The 18,998-nt window shown below is 40.3% G+C and overlaps 2 protein-coding genes across 10 annotated transcripts in view; one reads left to right on the top strand and one right to left on the bottom strand.

The window, feature by feature from the left end:
- The window catches only part of LOC110955193 (sodium bicarbonate cotransporter 3-like), a 45,447-nt gene extending 41,588 nt beyond the window's left edge, over nucleotides 1-3,859 (top strand). For 6 of the 9 annotated variants that reach the window (XM_051956256.1, XM_051956254.1, XM_051956252.1 and 3 more), the window contains 2 exons: nucleotides 350-466; nucleotides 1,435-3,859. In XM_051956256.1, the coding sequence (XP_051812216.1) occupies nucleotides 350-466; nucleotides 1,435-1,516 (199 nt within the window). In that variant the 3' untranslated portion in view covers nucleotides 1,517-3,859. The remainder of the gene's footprint in view (nucleotides 1-349; nucleotides 467-1,434) is intronic. The other 3 variants (XM_051956259.1, XM_051956257.1, XM_051956258.1) reach the window with 1 other exon arrangement.
- Nucleotides 3,860-6,193: 2,334 nt separating this feature from the next.
- On the bottom strand, nucleotides 6,194-18,235 carry LOC110955194 (homocysteine-responsive endoplasmic reticulum-resident ubiquitin-like domain member 2 protein). The gene is made up of 9 exons (XM_022200082.2): nucleotides 18,126-18,235; nucleotides 17,403-17,667; nucleotides 15,876-15,953; nucleotides 13,096-13,209; nucleotides 12,794-12,918; nucleotides 10,320-10,433; nucleotides 9,945-10,232; nucleotides 8,738-8,852; nucleotides 6,194-7,183 (listed from the first exon to the last, which is right to left on the bottom strand). The coding sequence occupies exons 2-9, from the start codon at nucleotides 17,547-17,549 to the stop codon at nucleotides 7,022-7,024; spliced, it is 1,143 nt and encodes a 380-aa protein (XP_022055774.2). The 5' UTR covers nucleotides 17,550-17,667; nucleotides 18,126-18,235; the 3' UTR covers nucleotides 6,194-7,021.
- Nucleotides 18,236-18,998: the final 763 nt, after the last annotated feature.

Genomic DNA, 18,998 nt, shown 5'->3' with positions numbered 1-18,998 from the left:
TTTGTGAGTTGACGTATTGTTTTATTTTGAAGGTAAATGGTGTGTGTGAAAATGATGTTTGTCTTGTTGCAGTAAGTTTACCGTGTCTTACTAACTAATCCAATGTGCACAGTCAACTCAACAAATCCGTTTGGCCTAGAATACCGACGTTTGTTAATCCGTGTTTACATGAACACTCTGTTTGTGGCCGTTTTGTGCTGTTAATTTGTTTTTAATCTCTAATTTCTGTGCACGTACATGTGTGCTTGTTTGAACTGTCTTGCACTGAACCTCTCCCGCTGATTTCATGTCTACATGCCTGTCTTCTCTTTGTGTTTATGTCTGTGTGTGTTTGCATTTTGGCATGTAGTCCTGATTCTGACCCCTTGGTTGTAAATATCTCTGATGAAATGGCCAAAACCGCAGTGTGGAAAGCGGTGAACTCGAATGCAGAGTCTTGTGTCCAACCTGTGAAGCGTAGTGGAAGGTAGCTATGCCATCTCCTGGAGTCCTCCAGAGCCCCTGCACCCAACTGCTTTACTTATTATGACAATATTATTCTGTCATCAGCTTGTTTTATCACTCTGCAAGGTCATTTCCATACTGTAGTAAAAACGCTGAGGGTGACCGCTGCCTGGAAGGGAGCGCAATCAAATATTTAAAGCATTCATTTAAAGTTGCTGCAGTGCATTTTAGAGTATAGAGAATGCAGTGCTGAGTGTTGGGCATCAATTTAAATCTGTACAAGCAAAGATAAGGGCTTCCTTTACATTCTTTAGCTGTTAACTTGAGTATGCTGATGGAGATACATGTAGAGCAGAATGAAATTAATCTATTGGTCGATCAATTCAAATTTGAACACACAGTACTGTGCAAAAGTTCAGACTGAATACAATATGGACACATCAGATAGATAGATGGATACTTTATTCATCCCGAGGGAAATTCAAGTGTTCAGCAGAGTCCTGAAAGATTGTCTTTAGTGGCAAGAGGTAAAATAAGATGGAAGCAACTGAGAAAGCCTGAAGTCACAGAAAAAGGGTGACAAATTTGTTAAGATTTTTGGCAAAACCCAAAAAAAAGTGCATGTGTACAAAGAAGAACTGATGCAAAGACCAAGAGTGGCTGCAGCGAATACTGATTAGATTCAGGTTTAATTGATTAATGAACTTATCACGATCTGATTTTTGAAGGCACGCTTCCTTTTGGGCCTGAAACCTTTCCACAGTACTGTATGCTGACAGATTGTACATGCATATTTTGACAGTCTTCACATAGACCCTGTCGTCATCATCAGCGTATACTGTAAGCGGTAAAATGATTAATTTTGGTAATTGAGCACCATCACTCCTCTACGTGACAAAAAACAGCACATCTGCAGTTGTTCTCCACCCTCAACACGTCCGTAGATCTGCTCCAACACTCGCCTCTCTCTGTTCCTTCCTCTCTGAACAGCCAGGAGAAGGTGGCCTGCGTTAGAGTTGACGTCAGCCCAGACTCACCCGGAGGAGGCTCCACCGCCGAGACCTTCCTGTGATAAAGGGAGGCCGTCCCTCCTTCCCGACTCCTTCCCCCTTCACAACACTCTACCCCGCTGGTGGGCCGAATAATCTTAGTGGCAAAAGGGGGACGCTGAACTGGAGCAGCGCAACCCGTCTGCAGAGCTCCCTCCCTTCTTTCAGGGCTTCAGACGAGCTCCCTCGAGGCCACGAGTCCACTCCAGGTCCTACATATGCAGCACGCGTACAAAAGGCTGCCAAGCTGTACCGTTGAGCAAACATCTCCAAGAAATGAAGGAATTCTGCTGTTACTGCCCACCGACGCTCACTGTTTGGGAATTCTCTCATCTAGCAGTTTGTTTTCCGCTCGTTTTTTAAACCGCAGATGCCAAAGGAAGGGGCTTCGCTGGTGGGAATCTTTGCATTTTCCTTTTAAACAGCTGTATATTTTAATTTCAGCTTTACTTTTATCATTTTATCTGGTCTCAGTACTGTATATTTTTTCGGTCCTTCAGCTCACACGCCGTGAGTCGTTTCCATGTTTTTAAGGTTGAATTCAGACCTTACACTAAAACTACACCAGCTTGAAAACTCATTTGATTGAAGCCATTCAGGTACTGCCAGTGTCAGATGATTATATTTTCTATTTGGTCTGGCACGTTAAACGACAAACCAAAACAGAGGTAGATTCAGACAGACACACTAATACTGCCGACATCCTCGCTGGATTCGCTCATGAATCATCTCTCCTGTCTCCGGGGGAACACTCAGTATTGATATTGCTGCTCAGAAAGTTCGTTTTCACTGTAGACTTCACTGTTCATAGTGTATGTGACCTTATAGAAATATCATTATATATATGTATGTATGTATGTGCGTGCACTGTGTTCATTTGTAAGATTATAGAGAACCTACTTCAGAGGCCATATGAAGTCTGTACTGTACAGTAAGCACTTTGCCAGTATAGTTTCTTACCTAAAAAGGATTCTAGTGTGTTAATAAAGGTTGCTCCTCTTCCCACAGTATTTATAGAGGCGTTGTTTAAGTGTCGGTTAAACAACTCGGGAGTCTTGACTGATTTCTGACTGTGGTCACTTGATATTTTTGTCACAAGGCAGCGATAATTAACTGTCCACTGTTTCCCTTTCATCGCTGGCATCACAACTATTTTAAATTCGTAAAATATGGAAAGGTGCAAAGTATATATATATAGATATAAAAAGAAATTTGTGACCCCAGCTGCACATGTTTTTATTGTGTGTGTGTGTGTGTGTGTGTGTGTGTGTGTGTGTGTGTGTGTGTGTGTGTGTGTGTGTGTGTGTGTGTGTGTGTGTGTGTGTGTGTGTGTGTGTGAAGATAATTTGTTTAGCGTTGCAAATCATTTTATGCAAAATATTTCTACAGCATATGTAAAAAAAAAACCTATTATATTCTAGGAATTTGTTCTTATTTTGCTAAGTGCAGTCCTGTTTTAGCAATAAGTACGCCATACTGTGTAAACGTATGGATTCCTGAACTTAGCTTCTATTCAGGCAAAGAATAATTTGTGAAACGATTTTTTTTGTGTTTGTTTCATCTTCTCTGTCTGTGTGTAGCTACGGTGACTGTACTGACGATAGCTTACGTGCCTTGTTGAAGCTCTTTATGTGCGAGTCTTGTGCTGATAATTTCCGTGTTTCAAACCAGATGTACAGCTACATGTGATGGCACACGAATGCCAAAGACAGACCGTCGTTGTTTTACAGAAGGCGGACCAGTACGCCCTTAGAGGCTTCCGTCTGTCGTAGTGTTACCCCACGTCTGTGCGAAAGTCGTAGCCCGAGCCACCGACTGAACGATGTAGTTCCAGTTTATCTTCCATTTACAGATGTAACTCTAAACGCCGTTTCTCTCTGTGTGTGTTCTACTGTCACAGCTGTAGTATTCGCTCACAACATAAAAGCTCTGTAATCGATATTGAGGTACTGTTTCTTCTTTTTGGATGATCAGTGTATGTCAAAGTATTGTGCCGTCAACATCGAAAATGAAGTGACATCTGTATTATTAATTTATTAGTAAAAGAAAAAAAACGTGGTTGTTTTTTTTTACTACATTTATGGTCAAGTAATGTTGACACTGAAATGTGGAATTATCACAGTGAACCAAGCACTTCTAATTTAAGAATATTATTTGTCTAAATTATTAAAACCCTATTTTCCCCTGAATTTGATTAACCATATCGGTAACAAAGAGGAATTTTTATCCTCAGTCACCACTTTGTAAAAGCGCATTTGTTCTGCTGTAGAGGCATCAGTGAAGCACATAGCATCCTGTTGTTGGCTTGAAATGATGACTTCTGTCATGGCTGATTGTTGCAAAGCAATAAAGGTGAATACATGGTGGTTTGCTCCTGTCTTCATTGAAAGCAATCTGAGTTTTGCATTAAACGCTGCTCATATTTGTGTTTTGGGAATCTTCTGCGAGTGTTTTCAGCCTGTTTTCTCCACGTTCCTCCCCACAAATCCAGCGTTTACTCCCATCACCCTAAGCCAAACGTATTTGTGTGTAATCATGTATGTAGGTTTTGTTAAAACATTTATAGTAAATTTACAGCATCAAACACTTAATTATCTGCATTTTTATCATTTTTTATGCACCAATTTGTCCATTTTCTGCCTCCATTTATAATAGAAATGTGTTTGCGTAAGGGAAAACAAAATTCTGATGCCAGGTGACAATTTAAAATATAATAGAAGACAATGCAAAATGGCTGATTTGTTGTTGTTTCTGCTGAGTCTACACTCAGTGGTTTTTCAAAATAAAAGTCTTCTGCTGCTGTCATGTTTTTAGTGACTGGGACAAATGTATGTATAGATATGAAGCCCATCTATGTGTCTTATCATATAAAGCTGCAATTTATACTATTTAGTTAAAACAAGAGGCAGACTGATAATGTATATGAACCTGGAACTAACAAGAAAGTGGAACTTGCACGCTACCGTTTAAAAGTTTGGGGTCGCTTAGAAATGAGTTGTTTTTTTTTTAGATTGACATAACGTTAAGTGAATCAGAAAATACAGTCTAGACATTGTTAATGTGCTAAATGACTATTCTGGCTGGAAATCTTTCACGGAATATCTCCATAGGGGTACAGAGGAACATTTCCAGCAACCATCACTCCTGTGTTCTAATGCTACATTGCGTTAGCTAATCGGCTAACTGATGATTAGAAAACCCTTTTGCAGTTATGCTAGCACATGAATAAAAGTGTGAGCTTTCATGGAAAACATGGAATCATCTGGGTGACCCCAAACTTTTGAACAGCAGTGTACATTCGAGGTCATTCGAGAGAATTACGAGCTGATAATTCAACTGTGAACGTCACCCCCACTGCAGATTGGTTCACAATTCTTATTGTGTTTAAATGGATACTGATACTGGCCACAAAAAATGAGCAAATGTGAAGCTAAAGAACATTTTTACCGGTGACATTTTTGCCTTTTCAGCATAGCAGCATGATAACTTTAAAAGCCACTACACGTCTCTCTCCATTTTGCTGAGTTAGTGCTAATATTGTGCAATCTGCCGGTTCACTGACTCTTCTTACTGGGATGCTTCATGGAAGTGAAGTAGCATTAAAGAAACTTCTTTCATCTATACTTTTACTGCTACACATATGGGAAATATTCCTAGATTAGTGCTTCAACATAATGTTCAGTTCAGTTTATAGCCAGCTGGAGGACTATTTCATTTGAAGACAAAAGGTGGCAGCAGAGCTCCATGTTATTCACTGCTGCAGAGAAATACTGCAGGCATGTTGCTTAAATGTGTAATTTTGTCTGCATCATCTTCATTACAGACACACTTTCAGCTTTCTGTATGGACACAATGTCTTTCACTTTTCACTTACTTGGGTAATTAAACCTCCAAGACTGTGCGAGGATGTCCGATGTCCTTTAGTTTTGCCAGTTTTTGTCCTAATGATATAGATACTTCATTTTTTTAATTTAGTGGCTGAACAGAACCAGTAAATGTTTCTTTAAAAATCACTCGGCAAGTGCAGAGAATGAAAACATCAAATCTTTAGCTGAGAACTGCAACAAGTCTCAGCATTAAACAGAATCTAAGTGACGTTAAAAAAGCCTCCATAACGTGCATGATTCCCTCCGGAACATTTATTCCTGCATCAGCTGTTACTGAATGACGGAGATAAACTGCTTTCAATGTCACAACACAAGAGAGCAAAGCGGCACAGAGCACTTTTTAAACCTCTTCGAGTTGTGTTGAGAACTTCCTGTTATACATGAAGGCCTTGGACTGACAATGTACCTCGAGGGAGGACGGCCGTGTGGAATAATTGTGGAGCTTTACTTCTGAGCTGCACAAGTGTAATTCAGCTTTGATGTCTCACACAATAAAACTGCGTCAGGGAAAAAGGTTCTTCTTTGTGCCACTTCCAAGAAAGAACTTAATCGAGACCAAATCTCACTTCTATTCCTGTAGTTTCCTGTTTTTCATTCAGCGGTCGTATTCATTCTAACTTCTCTCGATTGCTGATTGTGTTTGAGCAGCATGTACTCTAATCCAGTCTAAACCACACTTTTCACAGCAGAATAAGGATCTTTTAGCCACAAATTACGCTGTATGTTTGAATTTGAGTCCATATCTGCGATGATGTGGTGCCAATCGATGTAGGAATCCAAAGGAAAAGACGGGACTATCTTTCCAAAACCGCATCACTTCATTACAATGAATGTACTTTTAATAAACATGAATATTATTATTGGTACACAACATGTTCAATGTAACAGCAGGCATCATTTTCATAAACTCAGGAGGTGGATTATTAGTCCTACTTGAACTCTGCAATGTGGAAGTGCTTCGTCATTTTTTAGATTTTGTAATTGTTCACTCAATGCCACAACTTAACTCCCAGTAATGATAACGCTCCATTAAAGGTGACAGATCAATTCATCAGAAGGAATTAGTGGTACAGTTTAAAATTTAAAAAAAAGGAATAAAAATAAAAATAACACCTCAGCAGCCACTGAATGTGTTCAGACAAGCCGAGGCCAAGAATCACTGGTGTAACTCATTTTTAAATGCTATAAGATTCATGATTAAACTCTGAAATTCAGCTTCTGGACTTAAAGTGGCCCTTTTCTAAAATGTCTTATTTGAATATGACCACAAAGCAATTCAAGCAAAACTATTTTGAACAAATATTGCAGCTTCTTACAAAGAAAAAAACAAAAGTGCTGAAATGAGTTTTCGTTATAAATCTGCCTGCTGTCTATGTTTACAAGGCGTCACTAGAAATGCTTGAAATTCTTGTCTCGGTGCAGACAAACGACGACAACGAGAAGAAACAAAAACTCCATGTGAAATGACCGTGCTTTTCTCTTTTTAGGTTAAATCGGTCACTCGTGTTTTGGCTCAGAGTTTTACATACGGACTAGACTACTGGGAAACTAGAACACTGCGTTGCAACAGAAACAGTTTCCCTAAAGCAGGCAGGATTTCCACCCTCCTCTTAAAGGAACAACGAGCTCCGGTGTGGGGCTTCAGTTAGCAGCGTTGGGTGGCCCCTCTGGGATCAGCGACATGAAGAAGGTGATGATGAAGGACCAGGTGGAGGACAGGAAGCCGGTGTGAGGGGCGCTGTTGGGATCTTCTGCTCCCTCCTCTCCACTCTCGTCATCAGAGCCGTCGTCCGTCGCTCCTTCCTGTACAGAGAAGTCCAGTTAGAGGTCAGTGGACTGCTGAAGACATGTCTGACTGTGAAATGAGAAAACCACCGTGGTGACCTCAGCGGAAACCTCCACATGAAGAGTTCATGAATTTGTCTGACAAATTCATGAACATCACATGAGGTGAAGTGTTTTAGGGGGGTTCACCGTGTTCCCTGATGACATCACTAGGCTAAAATGAAACCGTAGCAGCATCATTGCATTGTTTAGTCACCGAAGCATAACACAGAGAGCAGTCTTGGCTCCAGATGTACTTCTGATCCACAGGACCAAAGAGTTCTAGTTTGGTCTCATCATTCCATAGAACAGTCTCCCAGAACTTCTGTGGCTTTGATATGTTGGTTTTAGGACACTGCAGATCACTTTTCTTTTGGTGTGTCTTCAGAAGCAGTGTCCCTCTAGGGCAGGGGTGTCAAACATGCGGCCCACGGGCCAAAACTGGCCCCCCAGAGGCTCCAATCCGGCCCTCAAAGTGTAAAAATTCCAGAGAAGACATTAACTGCAGATTGTAAATTAGTAAAACTATAAATTTAAAAATTTAAATTTCGACCATGACAAGTTGATTTACCCAGATTTACTGCACCAAAGTGGGGGAAACTTTTTTGCACCCCGTACAACATCGTTCTGGAGCACCGAAGAAAATCGACCGTGTTGCAGCACTTCTCCACGACTTCTCCAGGGAGTGTGTGTGTGTGTGTGTGTGTGTGTGTGTGTGTGTGTGTGTGTGTGTGTGTGTGTGTGTGTGTGTGTGTGTGTGTGTGTGTGTGTGTGTGTGTGTGTGTGTGTGTGTGTGTGTGTGTGTGTGTGTGTGTGTGTGTGTGTGTGTGTGGTTAAACCCCAATTACAATTTCTTAAAAAATGAATAGGAAAGTGTTTTAACCTCAGTAAGGGATGTGTGTGTCCTAGTAACAGGATGTAGGAGAAGAATCACCTTTTTTCCCCAGTTCTTATATATTTCACAACTATTCCCATACTTTGCAACTTTCCGCAATTTCCCCACATAAAATGGCATAAAAACCCCACATATTTATTCACATAATCAAGGATTTTAGCACGTGTTTTTCTGGAGGGTATTTTATAGACATAAGCATCACTCAGTGTTTAGTCACCACTGAATTCACCTCAGAATGTACACAGACAGGGGGATGGCATTTGAGTTGTACTGCAGTTATCTGTATTTACCTAGCATTGTTCTTAATTTTGGATGGATTTATGAATTAAATCTTGATTGCTGCTTTGTATTATATTTCAAAAAAGCGACTGTACATCTCTTATATGATTTAGTCGCCTGCAGTTGTAATATTGCTCATTTTACCAGAATGTCAAAAACACCTGGACGGTTGAATCCTTTTGCATGCTTTAACTGTAAATGACTAACTGACAATCCAAACAGCAGGCCATCCAAACACTGTTTGACACTAGCTGGATTTATCCTGTAAACATCTGCTTCAGATAAAAGCATACGGTAAAATCCAGCCAGCCCTGCTAATGTTGTGGGTGAAGCTGTGAGGCAGGAGAGAGGACAGCTACCATTTCCTGTAGGTCGTGGTTTTGTAACTCTCCCTCCATGTCGTCCTGATTGGCTCTGTCTCCAGGAAGCTGGAGCTCGTTTTCCAGATTAAAGGGAAACCAGCCGGCCTGGTGCCTGCAGACACAAAGAACAGAAAGGAGCATTACGAACTTTTAGGAATCTGGCTTACGACTAATATTATAATTACACATTCACTGTGAGTAATCTGTGACTTCTTCTGGTTCTTATGTGTGAAAATTACAACAAATGGCCCTCATGTCCTCACACTGCCTGTTCTACATTTTGTGATGGAGAGAGATTCAGTGTGTAACCTGCAAATGTTTGTCACTTCTCTTCAATGAATGATTATTCTGATGCAGCTGACATTAATCCTTACAGACTAAACTTCTGTTGACTATTTACTGTCTTATTGCTGCCCTCTGGTTGTATTAGTGTGAACTTCAATGGGGGATGAGACTTACTTTCAGCCATTTAATTAACTCATTTGGTTAAGTTTTTTTTCATATAAAACTCTGAGAATAGAAAGAAATAAAATCAGAAAATCACGAGACCAAAACACTGCCAAAATAGCAATAAAAGAAGAAAGTCGTGTCATCCTGTGACCCGCTTTAAAGTTTGAAAATGTGGGAAAAACAGATATATTTTCACATTTTCAACATTTTTGGGAAATCTCTGGACATTTTTTGGTGGAAAAAAGAAATGTTAAAAATGTTTCTTTAAAAACATTCATAAAAAAATCAACCAAAATCCAGAAAAATTTGCTGGATTTTGGTAGAATAGAAGTTTTCTGATATATATGTAATCACTGCAGATATTTTTAGGATTTCTTTGGGAAGATTTTGACTCATTTTTTTGAAAATATTCACAAGAATTTTCTTGCCAAATTTGGGGGATTTTTTAAAATAAAACTTTTAAGGGAAACTTTTAAGGAATTATTGGAATTTTCCTTCCTGAAGGTTTTGCAAATTTTCAAAAATTTGGGGAATTTTTTTTGCTGAATTTTTGGATTTTTTTCAGACATGGAAACAATACTTTTTGGTGCTTGTAAATGAGGACAACAGGAGGGTTAAAAGAAGCGAAAAATGGTCCAATTACATTTAAGTTTGACAGACTGTTTTGAGGCAGCTGTGGTGAGATGTTTAAAAACAAAACCCCAAATGCCAGCTTTATATACAGCAGTGATGAAAACCCAAACGGGTCACTCACAGGTACAGCACCAGCATGGCCATCATCACCATGACGAAGCGGCTGAAGGACGAGTAGAAGTAGACTATACTGAGTAAGATGGCAGCTCGTGAGAACGTGTACACCCAGTCCAGCCAGTCCCGGTTCAGCTCCTCCTCGTTCAGGATCTCCCCTCCCTGGGCGTTCATCTGGACTTCTGGGTTGCCATGGCGACCCCCTTGAGGCCGCTGGCTCAGGGGATCCGACTGGTTGGGCTGAGCGGAAGGCTGGTCGGGCCTGAGGTTCTGTGAGGAGGCGGCCAGTAAGTGACTGGAGGGAGAGACGGAGAGCGTTAAGCACGTGTTCTGCTCCAATGAGGCCACGAAAACGTTCCCATAAAAGCACAAATGGACTTACTGATGCATGTAGTACTGTCTGGCGTACAGCTGCTGCCACCACATGAGGGTCATGGGGTTGTAATACGCAGGCGTGTTTGTGGGAAGGTTCGGCTGTGAGGAGAACTGATTCCAGCTGGAAAACACACACAGCATTTCCAAAACACTGACATCTGACTTATTTTATCATTTAATTTCATTTATTTGATTGCTCATTTTCTTTTTCTTTTTTACCCTTTATTAACTATTATCATTCTAATTTTTAACCTTGTGTTTGTGGTTTCACCCTCGTTCACTGACTTGGATGTGTCACTTTATCATTCTATCTAGTGTTGCATAAAATTATTTTGAGTTTGGACTGACCGGCCTTGTGTTGGTCAGTGTTCTTCCTGACTATCCTCAGCCCTCTCTCCTTCACTCTGCTTGCCCCGCCCTCTTTTCCCTCTCTGCCAATGGGCAGAGATCCAGGAAGAGGAAGTGTTGATAAGGTGGGGGCGTGGCCTGTTAGAGCCATAGGTCAGAGCATGTTTTAGAGTCTCTCTGGGACCATGCGGCCATCTCAGGTAAGTCTGTGCTGTAAGGTGGTGGCTGTGTCTTTTTTTTCTTGTTAGCTAGCATTAGCAATGAGCAGTTAGCAGTTGGTACTTGCATCCTAGATGAAGTCTGCTTGTATAGTCTCTGTCTGTGGTGAGCTTGGCTGAAGTAGTGATATATTTCAGCAATTAGCAGGTTTGGTGAGCTGGCTCGTATAGTTTCTCTGTCAGTAATCGGTTTGCTTTGGACATGGTGGTAGTCTTGCAGCTAGCATTAGCATTCAGAGGGATTTGGAGAGTTTTTAAGTTCAGTTTTCTTGCCTTTTTTATCAGATGGCACTAGCTAACTGGTAGAATCAGCGCTGGTCACTACCTGGAGCATCTCCTAACCGGGTCTGGGTCAGCTGAACGTGGCGGTGCTGTTTGGATTGTGTAGGAGCTGTGAACTGGTACTCGGGGGTGAGTCTGGGATGCCAGAGTTCGCCTCCTGGAGGTGTTGGTGGACTAAATAGGAGAAACACTGCTGAAGGGGATCACTGCTCACTGGTGTGTACAGTGATGGGTCAGGGATCCTCGGTCCTTCACTGAGTGCACATCTTCTTTGGAGCACAACTGTCTTGTGTTTAAACCAGCTTTTATCTTTTGCCCTGTGTGTAAAGCACTTTGTAAACTCTGTTGATAAAAGGTGGACATAAATAACATTTTCTGAATTATTGTTATGCCCCTACCATTCGTCTTTTAGTGGAGAGAACTTTCACCCAAGTTTTTATTTATTTTTCTACAATTACCCAAACCAAGAAGGAAAAACAAACAAAACAACTGATCGATGCCTGGGTAGTAACAGAGCATCTACCATCCTTCAGTCATCATTTTCCCCTCCAACGTTGCCATTTCCAGTCCCGTATTCTGTCCATTTTTTTGTCCATTTGTGCTTCCTGTAGTCTGTTTGTGAGTTAGTTTTTCCATTATGTACATTTATTTCTTCAGTAATTTTCAACCATTGTTCCTTTCTTGGTGGTTCTGTTTTCGCCCAGTTTCTCCTTACGGCTTTTTTAAATGACACTATCAGTATTTTGACTAAATATCTGTCATTTCCCGTCACACAGATAAAGCACACTGCAACCCAAAGGGATCTTAGAACCCATTCTTTGTTGTAGTTCTTCACATACAGTTTCCCAAAACAGTTAGTTTCCAAAAAGCATGTGTGAATAATCTACAAGTTCTCCACACTCTCACCAGCATTTCTGTCAGTTTAACTGTTTATTTTGGCATGTTTATTTGGCATGCCAAATTGTTCAATAACATAGATTTACTATTTGTTTATGGTGAGTTATTAACAGCTATTGCATCAGCTACAAGTAAGGATAAGTTTCTAATTAATAAAGAGTCGGAATAACAACTTAATGTGAAGGAAACCATGATTGTGTGAAACTTTGTGGCTAAGACGTGCAGAAACCTCAGTGACTGGCCTGAACTGGATCCAAACTTCCATCCCTGCAGCTGTGTTCAGACAGCAAATAGCTTCTTGGCTCCTTGTTCAGACAGAGATGTCTTTTAGGTTAATGTTCCCTCCGGATTCATTCGGACTTGACCAGACCGTTCAAGGAGAAGGCAGCGATACTTCAGTGATGTTTGGCACCGAGTGCGCAAAAGAAATCAGTAAAGTTCTGATATGTGGGAGGACATTCAGTCACAGGCTGCATTACTGATTGATTTTAAAACTTCATTTTCCACTAAAGCCTTAATTAATGAAGCATGTCCGGCCCTGGAAGTAAATCCTGTTCTATATGTTGTCAGAATGTTTAAGAGAGAACGTTCTAATGGTGTTAATTCTTTCTGTTTTTTTTTTTAATGCAACCATGCTGCTGCTCTCTTGGAAAGATCTCTGCTCTGAATGGGACTAACCTGGTTGAATAAATGCTAAATAAATAAACTTGCACTGCAGTAGTTATCAGAAGCTCACCTGTGCATAAACTGTGGATACATGTGTGGGTAGGGGAAGGGTCCGGCTCGCTGTCGGAGCCCATCACTGCTCTCTGCCGTAGACGTCTGGCCATCCTGTACAGGGCTGCTGGAGCTCTGAAGGGCCTGGAACCAGAACAATGAGTTCTGGACATTAGTAAACGGTTCATCTTAAAAGAAAGGAAAGTGACATTCTGAAGTCCTCAGGGAGGGGTGGGTTGCAGCGTTGAGGTGGGATGATGAAAGGAAATGCAGCGATGATGAAACAAACGGCAAGGTGTGCAGAGTGTGTGGCTGACCCACCGTGGGACCGGCAGCGCTCTCCTGAGGCTTGTTACTGCCACTGCGGGGGGGCTTTGGGGAGCTGGGAGGGGTTCTGGAGGCGCACACCAGATGGAGCATATGGTACTCATCCTGCTGTAGAAAGCAGCACAGCTCATTATCAAACACAGGCCGAGGACTGCATGTTCGTCTGGATTTGATAAGTAAACTTTACCGATACAAAGGACGTCTAAACACTTGTGTATCTGCTTTGCTTTTACAACGGAACGCAAAGATAAGAGTTCTATTAATATCTGTGTGTCTGAGTTGATTTTCTCAATAAAATATTATCCAGTTAAACAAAAACCCAATTCCCTATTTAAAAACGCATTACTTTGATAGTGAACATTAAGTGCAAAAAAGAAGGAAATTAGGGAACAAAACACATTTAAAGAATGTAATAAATAAACGTACGCCTTCACACTGATGCTCTTGATGCTGTGCCATCTTGTCTGCCTCCCATCTCTTTTGAGCGGCTGCAATAATTGCAGTTTTTTTCCCCTTAATCTTTAAAAAAATCACTTAATTACCACTTAAATGTGAGCAGCAATAACCTCGTTAGTTTTTCGTCAAGCGTTGTTGGAAAGCTGTGACACCACAGATAAGAACTTAATTGGCCGATGAATATCTGCATCTGTCTGACGGTGAAAAACCAAAGAACAAAGCCCAGTTTAAAGCACACATACAGCAGTACTGAGGGTGGAAATATAAAGAAACCTGGTTGTCTTTATGTTAGCTGTCAGATAAGGGGATCATCATGGTAGTTATCAACTTTCTATGGAAACCCAGGTCATCTTCACTGTATGTACTCTCATAAAAGGGAGAGTTTAACACGTCATTTGACTCTTCTTGCTGCCTGCTTGCTGCAAAGAATATAAATATTTATTAGGATTAAAAAAACTCTTACTGCAAATGATGAAACATTGATAGAAAACTCTTATAAGTTAATGTTTATTTTACCCTCCAGAGCACTCTAAAAGCAGATGCTTATTTCTAATATGAAAGCTGCACATTAGAGCTCTTAAGATTTAAATTTTATACATTTAAACATGATATTCAAGAGCTGCATATAGGTCCCATAATTAAGGATGCAGGGAAATCATAGAAGTACTTGGTCAAATCAAAATGAGATTAAAGTGATTGGTCGGAGCCATAATTCATTTTGTTTTTGTAATTCCCCACCTAAGACCCCAGGGGGCTGCATTTCTTTTACCTGAGGATGACGGCTTTGGCTCAAATTCAGGCATTCAGTTGACTGTATGATTTGGTTCAGGTGTTGTGGACAGAAACAGGCAGAGGCACACAGTTCGACTGCGCTCGACTTTTTTTGTGTTTTATTATTTTGTTTATGACTAAGTTTAAGTTACAGGTGAAGAGCGATCATGAAGAACTGGGATTATTTTGACTCTTATGAAGAATCCGTTTGTTTGTTTTTAGCTCTCAGATAGCCACCATCCACAACCAGTAGTGCTAAGTACAGGACATAGCCACTACAGGTGTTTAGTGAATACATACAGGAGGTCCTCGTTCTTGACTTATGTTGTTTTGCTGTTGCATTGGAACTGCTTGAGTGGAACTAGCTGGTGAGCAGAGCAGATGAATCCTGTATGTACAGTAGCCACGTGGCGCTTTAAGACAGCTTTGGTTCCATTTTCCTATTTTCCTAGTGAGTTGTGTTCCAGTGTGAGCTAATGACTGCTGTTACTGTAGATGTACAAATATGTAAACTGACTGATATGGTGACGCACTTAACAGCTTTGTTACATTTTCACCAGAGTTCCAACTTATGGTGAAAATCGACTGATGTCACACCGTAGGAACAGAACTCCGCCATAAGTGGAGAACCCCCTGTATTCAGTTTCTATAACTGGTGTGATGTTGACTGTAATGGACTTGGCAGCACTTCAGGACCAGTATAAAATCTATGCTTTTTCTACATAAACTGTGATCGAATGTATGTAGGTTCCCGTGGCAACGTCACTCCACAGCTTCCCTCATTGGCCTAACTAACGGCTCAACAGGTTTGCAAATAGATAATACTCCCTCTGCTGAGAATCTATATTATCAGGAAACCAGCTGGTGAAAGATTTGTGCTTCTTACAGCTGATTTAAACTCGGTTAATTCAGCATATATCCTTTTTCTGGAGCAGGTTAGCTGTGCAGCATCAGTTACCATGGTGATCTAGCAGGTTACAACAGAGCCGTCTTTATGACATTAAAAACTCTGATGCGCGTTTCTCATTCTCTCATGTCGCACTACACAACTCTGAAGTTTTCTTTCAAATATTACTACATTTTAAACTGAAAAACTCTAAAACACAACAGAAATTTTAACATGATAAAGGATGCAGCACTATGATAATTCACCTCATTAGCACGAAATTACCTGATGGACAACTAAAGATCCAACAGTACTGCAGCAAACCATACAACTCTAAAATCAGAACTTTACTGGAAGGGTTTCTACATGGTCTTCAGCCACAAGAGTATTAGTGAAGTCTGGACACTGACGTTGGATTAGAAGGTCTGATTCACGGACGTTCTTCCAGTTTATCCCAGAGGTTGTTTGAGGCGGTTGAGGTCAGAGTTCTTTGCAGGTCAGTCAAGTTCTTCCACAACATTCTCACTAAACCCATTTCTATACAGACCACAGACTAGAGCTTTAAGATGAATCTGAACTGGAATCAAAACGACTAAATCAAACCATGGAAGAGTTGGAAAAAGACGCCCATATAGACACAGGCACGTCTCTAAGAACTTACCTTCCTGAGCACATCTTTTAAGGTAAAGTGATCCAAAAGCAGCTTTCCAGAATACACCAGCCTCTGGTCTTTGGAGCTCTAAAAATACAAAAGCACAATGATAATGGGGTCAGAGCAGAGAGACGGCAAATTCTGCACGACAGCGAAGAATGTAGGTCGTTTCATTTTGTTTGACTCTTTTAAAACCAGCAAAAGTGTTGATATTTTAAAACTGAAATTCAACCAAGAATTCCAACTATGAGCTGAAGACAATCATGGCATCAAAGGGCAGACACCTTGTGTGAGTGAGTAATGAGGATGAGATCATAGTAACCTCAATCGGGATAAGTGGGTCTTAGCAGTGGATTTAGCTGCCGTTACAACAAGGTCAGAGTGTGTCCTCTTAAAGCCTACATTACCTGGACACTCATTCAGGAATTTTAATTTCCATCTTAAATCCTGACCACCTTGTAACTGAAAACCGTTTCATCTGGCTTCAAACGACCTCATTGTTAAACACACCACAGCTAATGCCCGCTGAGTTACCCTCACAAAAAGTACAGCCTTTTGTGGGATTATGGCAAAGCTGTACAAGAGAGCAGTTTGTCCCGGTGTGTTTACAATGATTGCATCAGAACGGGCACAGAGGAAAGGGCGCACAGTCCAATTAGCAGCACAATACAACCAGAATCTACAGACTCCAAGGCTCTTTCAGCTGCAGCAAATCTGGAAACCCAAATTATTTCACTTCACAGAATAGATCAAGGTGAATAGTCTGTGTCGCTCAGTTATTATTCACACACAGCAGCAGCAGTTCAAATAGAAAACGCTGGTTGCAGCTGTGAAATTTATACAATCAAAGACGGCTGAAGTCTAAAACAAGGCTGAAAAATGAATCGATGTTGAATCAGAAGTGCAATTTCAAACTTTCAGAGGTTGTTCATGCTTGCTCACTGATGTACAATGTCCATTTACACATCAGCCCTGTCTCTCTATTTAATAGCGACATCATCTACATCCTGCAGAGCATCTCACCCAGTGTTCACACGTCCCTCTTTTTAAACGGTATTTCATGTGCTAACACTCCGTCACATGTTTGAAGTCTGTTATTATGACTTTGAAAACATTGCAAATCAGATCACATCATCTGTCAGAAAAAAAAACACAATTATATATTTTCCCCAAATTGTTTTGGGTACTAAAGCAAAATGAATTTCTTCTTCACCAGTTAGAATTAAAACTATATCACTGAAAAAGCCAATAATGCTTGATCTTTTGTTAGACAGCTCATTTTTTGAGAACAAACTGTACAAGCGTCAGACACACGATCAGACGTCCTTGTGACTCTGCTGACTGTGAAACCCAACTAACCAATCAGCAACACTCTAATCCACACGTTTGTCACACAAATGCATGCTGTCCAAGCATATAGAGAAAAAAAGCAAAGCTGTAACACCTAGTGTGATCAGGTAGCTTTGATCACAAAAATGAAGCAGTAAAGCTTTTCACACACAAACAGCTTTCAGTGGATCAGTGTGGGAAACTCACTGGTTTACTTGGGTAAACATCAGACAGGTGGGCTTTCAGTTTCTCCACAGTCCAGTTCTGGAAACAGTTGATTGTCTGGTCATTGTACTTCTGATTGGGAGCCCTGATGACAAGGGTGACAGGACTGTCCACAATAGCTTGATCCATGACTCAAAACCATTTGTCTTTAGTGGAAAAACTAGGCTACTTCCGTGCACTGTCTCCAATCCTGATAGTTTTCCAGTTTCCTGCCACCATCAGAGACTCCCGTTAACTTCACACAGACCTGGAAGACGACAGAAGAAATAAAAACATGAGGTTAGCGTGACTATAATCACACATCGAGGCTTGCTTTGAGCTACAGCTAAGCTAGCAAAAACCTGCCACTGGGTGTAACGTTAGAAAGATGTATGTGCTCTAATGCACATTTAACCAGTCAAGCGTTTGGTGACACCGATATAACGTTATAACGAGGTCGTATACATGGACAGAGTAGATATTATCAGCACGGAAGTGATCAAATAATATTTACTAGAGAAAAACTTCACTAACATTAAATCCAGGCTGGGGTATTTAACCACCAGCTAAGCTAACGTTAGCTTCAGAAGGTTTTCTGCGACTAATGTCAGTGAAGTCGAGCAGAAAAAGTTGTCAGCTAGCCCAATTAGCTGGTAAAATTAAAATAATCTAGTTATATAACGATGTTTGTCCAAGACGGAAGCGTGACAGACACGATTCGCCTACCTTGTTTACCCCTCAGTGCCCGAAATGTTTCCTACTTGGAACTACAAGCTGGGTGCTGTTCTTCTTCGGTGGTTTTAGAGACGTTGACATTTTAACATTGTAGCGTTTCATTACCGCCACCTGCTGGTCAAATGTGTTTACTACAAAAGGGGTAAGATAAATCAAAATGAGGACATAACTAAGATAAAATGAGATATAAATGTATTTCTTTATAGCTCAGAAAACAAAATTATATAACCTAAGAATAAATGCAATGCCTAAAAGAAAATAAGTCACATTTAAGTACAATACTATAAATGGAATTAAGCTAAAATAAGACTAGATTAAAAAAGTAAGAAGTAAGGCAGGCGAGGTAGTAAAATAATAGTGGAAATATTGAACATTAAATGAATATTGCATTTAAAAACTTAAATATTGCACATAAAAATCAAATATTGCAAATCTTGATATATATATATATATATATATATATATATATGTATTTTGCTCATATGTATGTATGTATGTATGTATGTATGTTGCTCATGTATGTGTATATATATATATATATATATATATATATATGAACAAATACATACACACACACTTCTATTGAACTTGTGGGGATTTCACTTGACTGCCACCTTCTGGTGACATTGAGTAACACCGTTCCTATCACTGAATTCCTGATTATAGACAATATATAAAAAGTGTTGTATCCTTGAGCAAATTACTTTGCATTCATTGTTTTTAAAACGCTGTTTTCAAAGTATAAGCAGCACTAATGAGGAAGCAAGACCAGGCCTGCTGAAGGATGTGACGAGTCATAAGAAAAACACTATCATTGTTGATTTATGACAATAAATGATACCATAATAAATGATAACTGATTGT

Source organism: Acanthochromis polyacanthus, chromosome 11 (assembly GCF_021347895.1).
Source record: "Acanthochromis polyacanthus isolate Apoly-LR-REF ecotype Palm Island chromosome 11, KAUST_Apoly_ChrSc, whole genome shotgun sequence".
NCBI lineage: Eukaryota > Metazoa > Chordata > Actinopteri > Pomacentridae > Acanthochromis > Acanthochromis polyacanthus.
The sequence above is the reverse complement of the archived record's forward strand: the minus strand, read 5'-3'. Positions and strand labels throughout refer to the sequence as shown.

Bases quoted from the DNA above. Each gene is read 5' to 3' on its own strand.
- LOC110955194 (XM_022200082.2), bottom strand. From the start codon at position 17,549: ATGGATCAAGCTATTGTGGACAGTCCTGTCACCCTTGTCATCAGGGCT. The intron at 15,954-17,402 runs GTGAGTTTCCCA...TTGTATTTTTAG, and splicing joins ATGTTTACCCAAGTAAACCA to AGCTCCAAAGACCAGAGGCT. The intron at 7,184-8,737 runs GTAGCTGTCCTC...TTCTCTGTACAG, and splicing joins ACCACGACCTACAGGAAATG to GAAGGAGCGACGGACGACGG.